The 11318-nt window shown below is 49.7% G+C and overlaps 1 protein-coding gene and 1 long non-coding RNA gene across 2 annotated transcripts in view; both read left to right on the forward strand.

The window, feature by feature from the left end:
• Window positions 1-3661, forward strand: part of LOC136319493 (spidroin-1-like) — a 33047-nt gene extending 29386 nt beyond the window's left edge. Inside the window, exon 3 of the mRNA XM_066252738.1 lies at window positions 1715-3661. Coding sequence (XP_066108835.1) covers window positions 1715-3661 — 1947 coding nt within the window. The remainder of the gene's footprint in view (window positions 1-1714) is intronic.
• A 340-nt stretch (window positions 3662-4001) lies between these two features.
• LOC136320355 (uncharacterized) lies at window positions 4002-9732 on the forward strand. Its single transcript, XR_010728317.1, has 4 exons — window positions 4002-4050; window positions 6444-6733; window positions 7660-7872; window positions 9628-9732. It is a non-coding gene; the product is annotated as an uncharacterized lncRNA (long non-coding RNA).
• The last annotated feature ends 1586 nt before the right edge of the window (window positions 9733-11318 follow it).

The raw sequence follows: 11318 nt of genomic DNA on the forward strand, positions 1-11318 counted from the left end.
AAATGGGCGCTTCTCCTATGTGCCCTGGCCGGGAATCGAACCCATGTCCCCCACACGCCAGGCCGACGCTCTACCGCTGAGCCAACCGGCCAGGTCTCACTGCTTGGGCTTTTGTCTGAGACTTTCTCTTCGAGCTTATAGCATGCCCTGGCTTTATATCTTTTGCCTTTCTTGTGATATTGAGCCATTTTGGACACATTCAGCTCTATAATCGGGTTAGAAATGGGACTTTTGGTCATTTTCAGAGTAGAAAATAGGGTAAGTTAATTTACCATTCTCTCCCCCCAATAACTGCAGTCTACACAGAGTCAATATCTCTTTTTCAGAGAAAGTTACTTACTCATTTCTTTCTGAAATGTAATTATACTTTATGATAAAAAATATTAGTAATTTCCAGTCTTTTGTCACTTTTGCATTATTTTCCTCTCTGGTCTTAGGGAAAGAAGTTGGGATACTGAAATTTAAATGCCAGTTACCTGAGCACCCCTCCACTTGCCTCACACAGTACTTGCAGTTTGTTGCAGTGTGGACTCAGGATCCTGCCCCCAGCGACTCCATCTCAGGCTGTCTGGGAAGGGTGAGACCCTTGTATTCTTACCTGCCTACCAGGTGATGCCATTGTTGCAGTCTGGACCTTGAGGGATACTGGTGTTAAACCTAAGTAGGCCAGACTCTTCATTTCTGTAATTCTATATTTATTCCACTAATTAAACTTTCTTCTTTGAGTTCATTTCTCCATGGTTATAATTATCAGATATATCTTTCAGATAAGCTCATCGATTCTTCTACAATCATTCTGAGTAATATTAATTTTTTTTAATTTTTATTTATTTATTCTTTTTTTTTTTAGAGAGGAGGGGGAGAGAGAGAGAGAGAGAGAGAGAGAGAGAGAGAGAGAGAAGGGGGAGGAGCAGGAAGCATCAACTCCCATATGTGCCTTGACCAGGCAAGCCCAGGGTTTCGAACCGGCGACCTCGGCATTTCCAGGTCGACGCTTTATCCACTGCGCCACCACAGGTCAGGCCCATTTTGAGTAATATTGAGAGAAGTTAAGCCAAATGTACCACTACAGCCACACTGGCCAGCTTCCTCCCACCCACTGTCTGGAATCATAATTCCTTCAATCTCAGAAGCTGATCATTGTTAAGATGTGTCATGATTTTATATACCAGAAGGACAGAAAAAGGTTGGTATTAACACTGTGCTTTAATGGTAAGAAACCACTCATTTAAAAATATATATGTATTTCAAAGATAGGAAATTGAGAAAATGGTTCCTGTTAGAATTAAGTTTAGGTAGAGTTTGTCCAGTCCCTATTTTCAAGACTTAATGTCTTTCACTTTGTTTGGCACTTGAAAACAGCATAGAGAAACAGCTTAGAGCTGTCATTTGTTGACCAATCGATTGCCTCCCGTTTGTCTTTTCGGGTGGTAGTGAAGGAGTTCAGAACTAGCCTCTCCACGATGTGTCACTTTGGACTGTTTTGAGCTGATGGCAAATCAAGACCCAGCAGATTCAGGAAAAACTTTTGCCTCTCCCCGAATTAACTATAAGCATTAAAGGACTTAGCTCAGAAAAAGACGTACTTACCATAGAGACTGACTTATCGCTATGGCAGGGCAAACTTCTAACTACAAAAGACCTGTTCTTATTTTTTCGTGAATTAATTATTCGCCTCCCGTCTGAAGCCCCAGGGCCCTAACCCATTCCTCAGCTCAGGAGCGCCGAGGGCGCCGGCAGAGGGAGCGCCGAGGGCGCCGGCAGAGGGAGCGCCGAGGGCCCCGGCAGAGGGAGAGCCGAGGGCGCCGGCAGAGGGAGCGCCGAGGGCCCCGGCAGAGGGAGAGCCGAGGGCCCCGGCAGAGGGAGAGCCGAGGGCGCCGGCAGAGGGGGAGCCGAGGGCGCCGGCAGAGGGAGCCGAGGGCGCCGGCAGAGGGAGAGCCGAGGGCCCCGGCAGAGGGAGCGCCGAGGGCGCCGGCAGAGGGAGAGCCGAGGGCGCCGGCAGAGGGAGAGCCGAGGGCGCCGGCAGACGGAGCGCCGAGGGCGCCGGCAGAGGGCGCCGAGGGCGCAGGCAGAGGGAGCCGAGGGCGCCGGCAGAGGGAGCGCCGAGGGCCCCGGCAGAGGGAGAGCCGAGGGCGCCGGCAGAGGGAGAGCCGAGGGCCCCGGCAGAGGGAAAGCCGAGGGCGCCGGCAGAGGGAGAGCCGAGGGCGCCGGCAGACGGAGCGCCGAGGGCGCCGGCAGACGGAGCGCCGAGGGCGCCGGCAGAGGGAGCCGAGGGCGCAGGCAGAGGGAGCCGAGGGCGCCGGCAGAGGGAGCCGAGGGCGCCGGCAGGGAGCGCCGAGGGCGCAGGCAGAGGGAGCCGAGGGCGCCGGCAGGGAGCGACGAGGGCGCCGGCAGAGGGAGCGCCGGGGGCCGGCAGAGGGAGAGCCGAGGGCGCCGGCAGAGGGAGCCGAGGGCGCCGGCAGAGGCAGCGCCGAGGGCGCCGGCAGAGGGAGCGCCGAGGGCCGGCAGAGGGAGAGCCGAGGGCGCCGGCAGAGGGAGCCGAGGGCGCCGGCAGAGGGAGAGCCGAGGGCCCCAGCAGAGGGAGCCGAGGGCGCCGGCAGAGGGAGCTCCGAGGGCCCCGGCAGAGGGAGAGCCGAGGGCGCCGGCAGAGGGGGAGCCGAGGGCCCCGGCAGAGGGAGAGCCGAAGGCGCCGGCAGAGGGAGCGCCGAAGGCGCCGGCAGAGGGAGCCGAGGGCGCCGGCAGAGGGAGCGCCGAGGGCCCCGGCAGAGGGGGAGCCGAGGGCCCCGGCAGAGGGAGCGCCGAGGGCCCCGGCAGAGGGAGCGCCGAGGGCGCCGGCAGAGGGAGAGCCGAGGGCCCCGGCAGAGGGAGAGCCGAGGGCGCCGAGGGCGCCGGCAGACGGAGCGCCGAGGGCGCCGGCAGAGGGAGCGCCGAGGGCGCCGGCAGAGGGAGCCGAGGGAGCCGAGGGCGCCGGCAGGGAGCGACGAGGGCGCCGGCAGAGGGAGCGCCGGGGGCCGGCAGAGGGAGAGCCGAGGGAGCCGAGGGCGCCGGCAGAGGTAGCGCCGAGGGCGCAGGCAGAGGGAGCGCCGAGGGCGCCGGCAGAGGGAGCGCCGAGGGCCGGCAGAGGGAGAGCCGAGGGCGCCGGCAGAGGGAGCGCCGAGGGCGCCGGCAGAGGGAGAGCCGAGGGCGCCGGCAAAGGGAGCGCCGAGGGCGCCGGCAGAGGGAGCCGAGGGCGCCGGCAGAGGGAGAGCCGAGGGCCCCAGCAGAGGGAGCCGAGGGCGCCGGCAGAGGGAGAGCCGAGGGCCCCGGCAGAGGGAGCGCCGAGGGCGCCGGCAGAGGGAGCCGAGGGCCCCGGCAGAGGGAGCGCCGAGGGCGCCGGCAGAGGGAGAGCCGAGGGCGCCGGCAGAGGGAGAGCCGAGGGCGCCGGCAGAGGGAGAGCCGAGGGCGCCGGCAGAGGGAGAGCCGAGGGCCCCGGCAGAGGGAGCGCCGAGGGCGCGCAGCCGCCAAGGCGCCGCAGGACCCCGCGGGGCTTCAACAGCCCGGCCGGGGCGAAGCAACCAGCGTCCGTTCTGGCGCTTGCAAGGTGCTGCCACCAAGAATGATGGACACTGGTCACTTGAGCAGAGCTAACACGGGAAGATCGGCATCCCCGGGGTTAAAATAAAATAAAACGTACACCAGGCTCGGAAATCCCCCAACTAGCAGATATGACACAACAGAACCGAAACTACTAATTCTTGTAAATGACTTCAAAAATCGGAAACGGAACTGAACTCGTCTTCCTAAAATGGTCTGAGAAAGTCACTTTTAAGCAATCCCAGGCTTCTGGAAACCCCCTTGTGACAACCAATCGTTGTAACGGTCAAACCATTTCCCTGTTCTTCTCTATATAAACTGCCCCGCAAGGCCCATCCTCGGAGCTTCGCGCTGGTGTTCAGACTGTCTTCATACCCATCCGGGCGCTCCGAATTTCCACGGCCACGGTTGCTGTCGCCAGGCGGGGTGGGGGGGGGGGTGGAAGGAAGAGGCCCGACCCGACGGCCCCCGAGGCGGGTGAGTAACCGGTGCTGGTGCCCCTAGCCCACCGCCCTCTCTGCTTCCCCCGAGGGTCTTAGAGTTCCAGGGTAAAGCTCAGTCTGGAGCTGCACTGCGTTGGTGTTGAGTTCTCTGGGCTTATTGTGCCGTCTTTGTAAGTTTCTTGGTAAGGCATCCCTATTCTATAAAAACCCCGACCGAACGGTTGATTCTCTGTTGGAAGTCTTTGAAATGTGGGGTCCTTAAGAGTTTAGATGCCTCAGGAAATCTAAACGCAAAGGGCCGGTTGTCTCAGCGGTAGAGCATCAGGCCGACTTGTGGAAGTCCCGGGTTCGATTCCCGGCCAGGGCACACAGGAGAAGCGCCCATCTGCTTCTCCACCCTTCCCCCTCTCCTTCCTCTCTCTCTCTCTTCCCCTCCCGCAGCGAGGCTCCAGGCTCTGAGGAGGGCTTTGGCTGCAAGGAGTGGTGCTCCAGATGGGCACCCCGGTGGGCTTGCCGGGTGGATCCGGGCGAAGGATGCGGCAGTCTGTCTGACTGCCTCCTACTTCTAACTTCAGAAAAATACAAAAAAAAAAAAAGCTTTATATAGTGACTTAAAGAAAAAGAATCTCTTTTATAATTTAAGCATGTTTTAAACCTCAGAAATGCAGAAACTAACCTAAATGTTTGTCAAATTCACATGATCTGGAATGCTCTCTGATACGTAAAACTAACTTAAGTTTTTTGGTTTAATGAAGGCAGACATGTTTTCACAGTTGTTAACATTAAGTATAACCCAAACATACACTTTTTTTCTACCTGGGATTTCTTGTTCAGTAAGCTTATCTATCTCTGCCTCACAAAATTTGTCAGTCAAAAGATAGTAAATTAAGGCGATATTTAGCTCATTTTGTCTAATCTTTTGTTACACATTAAATTACTTGTAAAACAGAAAGGATTAAAATAGATGGAAATAAGATAAAAATTTATACAAAATTATTGTACATTAAATGATGGATATTCATTTAATATCTAGGTTATTTCCAAACAAGCTAATATACTGCAACATTAATTTCTAAATATATGTTTAAGTCAATCTATTTTTGTCTCCTTAACTTTTTACAGGGAAGAAAAAATATTTAGTGCTACTAGTAAATAGGACATTTCCCACATTTAAGGCAATTATACTATGAAAAGCATGTCTCAAAAAATCATAAAATTTTATAACTTGTGTTTATAAATGTGCTAATCTAAAGGGAGCGAGTATATATCAGTTCAAATTGCCTGCTTCTTTTTTTTTTAAATATATTGATATTGGGGGTTGTTGCTCTTTTTTTATTTTTTTAAAAGATTTTATTTATTCATTATAGAGAGGGGAGAGAGAGAGAAGGGGGGAGGAGCAGAAAGCATCAACTCCCATATGTGCCTTGACCAGGCAAGCCCAGGGTTTTGAACCGGCAACCTCAGCATTTCCAGGTTGACATTTTATCCACTGCGCCACCACAGATCAGGCTTCTTAATTTACTCTACAAAGTAAAGTTTACTTTACTTTGGTAGCATTTATGATCAAAATATAAAAATAAGCCCTGGCTGGTTAGCTCAGTGGTAGAGCATCAGCTCAGCATGTGGATGTCCCGGTTCAATTCTTGGTCAGGACACACAGGAGAGCGACAATCTGTATCTCTACCCCTCCCCATCTCTCTCTCTCTCTCTCTCTCTCTCTCTCTCTCTCTCTTCCCCTTCTGCAGCCCTGGCTGGACTGGTTGGAAGGCATCTGGCCAGGGCTCTGAGGAGGGCTCTGTGGAGCCTCCATGACCATGGACTCCAAATGGGCAGAGCATCAGCCCCAGACAGGGATTGCCAGGGGGGGTCACAGTTAAAGGAACATGAGGGAGTCTGTCTCTCTACCTCAGTTAAAATAAATAAATAAATAAATAGTCATTCCAGAAATAGAAAAAGAAAAGAAAAATCTAAATGAATATAGAAATTTGCAGGAGTCATGTGTTGTGGGAGGTGGAAGGGAACAGCTATGTTGTAGGGTCAAAGATAGACAAAACTGAATACATTTATTTATAAAAGTTTTTAAAATGATCTCATTAGTGTGCTGATACAAAACTAAAGTTCAATTTGCTCCCTGTTAGAATCAGACAACTTCTTAGGTGACTAATCTGTTTTTTATTAAAAATTATAAATCTCAAATGGGGAGCAAAAGAAAAACACATTATAAATATTTTCTGTAATCTTCCTAGAAAGAAGGACTCTGTGACTTATCACAATAATTCTTTGTGTTTCACACTGTCTTTATATGAATTTGATTACTTAAGATAAACTGAGTCTTTTCAATATTAAAAGAACTGATATTATGTGGTTGGTTTTTTTTGTTGTTTTTTTACAAAATTTGTGACTTGCTGTATTTGTCTTTGAAATCAGAAAAACATCATGATGGATGAAAGAAAAAAGAGGCAGGGCCATGGAAAAAGTCATCCAGGTCAACAGAAGGCTGCCCAGCCTCTCTACCAGCAACTTTGCTTCCAAGAAACAGCAGCCTGGCGCTCTTGCCCAAGACAAAACATTAACACACAGCACATCACTGTTGCTGTGTCCAATGGGGCCACAAAGAGCAAAGAGCATCCAGGACTGAGAAACACCTGGCTCAGAGAATCCACAGAGAACTTGACAGCACCCAGGATACAAACGTGATTTAGTGACAGCAAGAGTCAGTAAGTATAAGTCACTAAGTAAAACTCAACAAAAAAGAAACTCAGTAAATAAAGTGCCAGCAGGTAAAAGTCCATAACAAAAGTAAATAAGAAAAAATAGATAAGTAACAAAAAGTTGCTGTGAAAGAAAAGGCAGTAAAAATCTAAGTCAGTAAGGAAAAGCAAGTGTCAGTAAGGAAAGGCAGAAAATAAAACTATCAGTATATAAATATCAGTAAGAAAAATAAGTCAACAAGTAAAAGTGTCAGTAAAAAAAAGTGTCAGTAAGTAAAATCAATAAAAAACCAGCAAGTAAAAGTTAGGGAGCAAAAGTAAAAGTAAGTTAAAGCCAGTAGGTAAAAGTAAGTTTCAGTAAGTAAGAATCAGGAATGAAAATGTCAGTAAGTAAGTGGCTCTTTATGGAACACGCCCCATCCTATTCCCACTTTCCTTCCCCCAGGTGTGTTTTCTTTGCCTCTCTCTGTCTCCTAAATTCCAGGGGGCCCCTATCTGGCTTCTGTAACTTGTTTCTTTAGCCCATTTCTTCTGTGCCTCACTTCTTTTCTACCTCTGTGATAATCTAACTAGACCTCTTCTTACAGTTTGCTTCTTGGCTCTGAATTCTTTCTTAAACAGAACTCAGGCCAAGGTTGCTGAACTAACATCGGTTCTGACTCCACTGGTGTAACACCTGGTACCATTTCATTCATCACATATGGTGCCATGACTCAAAATGTCTTGTGGTGACAGGATACCAAGGAGGACCACCCAGGACCACCTGGCACCCTCTGACCATGCTACATATTAGCAGAAACCCATTTTGCCCACCAGCCCCTTGCTTTGCATGGGGTGGACTTGGGTTAGTTTTTCTTGGAATTCATAACTTCTCTATTTTAAGGTGACCAGTAGATTTTTTTTTCAACTGTTTTGCTTTTAAAATCCTCAAGGTGAGTTTCCACCCGATTACTGCCACCATCACGAACATGAGTTGTATGCAACCTATCCAGCTAGCCAGAGTCACCAAGGTGCTGGGCAGGACCAGTTCCCAGAGACCAGAAACAGTGCATGCAGAGGCACATGGAATTCATAGGACCACTCCATCATCCACATGTGAAAGGCCCTGTGTCTGACAGCAACATACTCACCCTATTAGAGTCAAGGTGAGAGATTTGGGTGGCTGTGCTGAATTTGTGTCCTGTGTTCTGGGTATCTGGGTGGACCACATGGCCCATGGGGATGATGTCCACTATTAATAAAGCATATATAAAAAAATCCTCAAGCTGGAGCTAAAGGTAAGTGTTGAGATACTTTGGGACAGGAGAAGAAAAAAAATGGGTGGCTGGTTTTTTACTTTGGCTTTTCGATTGGAACTGCTTTCTGAGGGTCTGAACAAAACCTTTTGCTGGAGGAGAGCCTGAACTCATTCAGCTCCAAAGATAAGAGACAGTTCCTCCCTCCAGCTTGAATCTCAGGTATTCTTAGGTGACTAAGAATCTCTGTGGAGGTGACAGAAATAATCTCATTTGGGGCAGGAGCCCCATAGAAAATTTCAACTCAATCGTATTTAAATACTTGACTTTGTTCCAGGATGTGCAAATAAAGGTTGGTTACCTAGTGCCCTGAGTCCATGGCTGTATCAGACAGCTGGGGAGAGAAACTGAGACACATAAAAGGGATTGAGATGACTCGGGTAGTGACAACCCCTAGGAGTGAACACACAAGCAGCATAATTCAACCTAATACACTTATCACTAGAAATGTGTTCAGATGACACAGATCTCAATAAAACTAAAACAGCATGAGAAATCATGCCTTCATCACTGAAAGTTCCCATCCTCTAGCCCCCATTAATACTCCTAGAGATATCCAATTAATAGGAAGCCTTAACTTGCAAGTACTTCCAAAAATAGAAAGTTTTACCCAAAAGTGATATCAACTAAACATGGTCAAAATGTATCTCTTTTGATGCCTAACTCAATACCTGCATTCAAAATTAGAAAAAGCTGGTTCTAAAAAAAATTGTATCAATAAGCAAAAGTCAGTAAGTAAAAGTGTCTATAAGTAAAATTAGTGTGAGAACTAAAACTCAATAGGTGAAAGTGTCAGTAAGTCAGTGAGTGAAAGGCATGTAACTACAAGTCAGTAAGTAAAATTAAATAAAAGGCAGTTAGTCAATAAAAGTAATTAAGTAAAAGGAAGTAAGTAAAAGGAAGTAAAAGTCCATAAGTGAAAGTGTGTTAATAAAAGCAGTGTATGTAAATAAATGGAGAAAAGTAAGTTAAATTATGTAAGTAAAACTAGCTACTCGTGTAAGTCAAATTAGGTATGTAATCAAAACTGTCTGAAAGTAAAAGGATACAGGTAAGTAACAATGTCTATGTAAGTTAAATCAGTGTACCTCACTGCAGGACATAGGGCACTAGAGCAGTGTACGTAAGTAGAACTTCGTTGTGAGTAAAAGGACATGAGTAACAGTAGTGTACAAAAAGTAAAGTCAGTAAATAAAGTAAAATATATTAAAGAATGGAAGTAAAAAGTGAATAAAAGTAGGTAAAATCAAGTACAAGTATGTAAAAGTAAGTAAAACACGGTACGTTGAAAAACATTAGAAAAAGTGAAAGTACAAGAACAAAAACACCGTAGAACTTGGCTGTGTAGCTCTGGCGGTTACAGCACTCTAGCGGTATGATCCTTCGTCATGACACATACAAAACTGGGGCTGTGTTGCGCTCTCTGTCTTCCTCTCTCTCACTCTGTCCCCCGGGTGCTTTTGGGTAAAAATCAGTAAATAACTTTAAAAATACAACAACAATAAACTAAAGGAGAGAAAACACAACTTCGTAAAAGTACATCTTGTAAAGTAATGGCAAAACACTAAAATAAAAAAAAACTAACTTAAAATATATGTTGCTCAGACTGCGAGACAGCGAGGAAGGCAGCTGTGAAAGGAACCTGCCCGGTTGACTTCCAATGACAAAAGAGAGACAGAGAAAGAGAGAGAGAGAGAGAGAGAGAGAAGAAGAAGAAGGAGGAGGATCAGTAATCTTCAACTCCCATGAGACCTTTCTGAGGACAGCACGGGTTTCACACCGGCGATCTCAACGTTCCGGGTCGCTGCTTTATCCGCTGCACCACCACAGGTAGGGCCTAAAAAACAAAAAAACTACCGAATTTCAAAGAATTACACTCCTCTGACAAATGCACGAAATCAGTACTACATATAAATTACGGTCAATGTTGACGCGCGGGGTGCACACAACACTCATGAGCATGGAGCACCGTTGCCACGAGCATTAGCAACCGGCTCTCAGATTAACGTTGCAAAGGAAATCTTACTGAGGCCCGAGAGCAGTGGGGAAGGGATGACTGAATACTAGGCCTCCGGGAGGGCACTGTGCGGCCCGACCCTACACAGACGCTAAAAAGCGACTAATTCAAACCCCGTTTCCCTCCACTAACCACAGCGAAGCCAATGACGGCGATGAAATGCAGTGCAATGCTGAGTGGGGCGCATGGCACACTCATCCACACGGAGCAGGGTCTTACTGGAGCGGCGGGCGGTGCAGACACGGCGACGGAACGGCGGATCTCCGCGAGGGCAGCGTGCTCACACTGCCGTTCCCAGGTGGCAAAACCGGCTGACTCAAATCCCGTGTCTCTCCTGTGACAGTAGCGAAGTCGGTGGCCGCGATGATATACGGTGAAATGGTGACGGGCAGGGCGCACCCAACCGTCCTGCATACAGGCAGAGCCGCCAGAACCATTAACAACCCGTTCCGAGACTAACGTCGCCATGCAAACTCGTCTGGGAGCCGTTACCGGTGCAGGAAAGGCGAGGAAAGAACGGGTACCGCGATGCAGCGCGCACGCACGGCCCTTCTCCGATGGCAACAACGACGGGCTAGAAACACCGTGCAGTCACCCATACAGAGCGGCGTCCGCAGAACCATCAGCATACCGTTCTGAGACCAACATTGCGGTCGCCAATCAAGCTGAGAGCAGAGCTGACGGTGCCGACACGGTGAGGGAGCTGCGGGTCTCCGGGAAACCCGGACGCGGCCACGCTGCTCCTCCGATTGCAACATCGCCTAATTCAAAACGGGTTCACCGTCCGTTGGTCAGTGCGCTGCGTCCGTGAGGGCGATGACATACGGTGCAATGTTGAGGAGCAGGGCGCACGGAGCACCGTCCACAAAACCGTGCGCAAACCGTACCGAGAACGAACGTTGCGGTCGCCGGTCTTACTGGAGCGGCGGGCGGTGCGAACATGGTGACGGAACGGCGGAACTCCGGGAGGGCAGCGTGCTCACACTGCCGTTCCCAGATGGCAAAACCGGCTGACTCAAACCCCGTGTCTCTCCTGTGACAGTAGCGAAGTCGGTGGCCGCGATGATATACGGTGAAATAGTGACGGGCAGGGCGCACCCCTGCATACCGTCCTGCATACAGGGCAGAGCCGCCAGAACCATTAACAACCCGTTCCGAACTAACGTCACCATGCAAACTCGTCTGGGAGCCGTTACCGGTGCAGGAAAGGCGAGGAAACCACCGGTCTCTGCGATGCAGCGCGCACGCACGGCCCTTCTCCGATAGCAACAACGACAGG

This window comes from Saccopteryx bilineata, chromosome 1, assembly GCF_036850765.1.
Source record: "Saccopteryx bilineata isolate mSacBil1 chromosome 1, mSacBil1_pri_phased_curated, whole genome shotgun sequence".
NCBI classification, from domain to species: Eukaryota; Metazoa; Chordata; class Mammalia; order Chiroptera; family Emballonuridae; genus Saccopteryx; species Saccopteryx bilineata.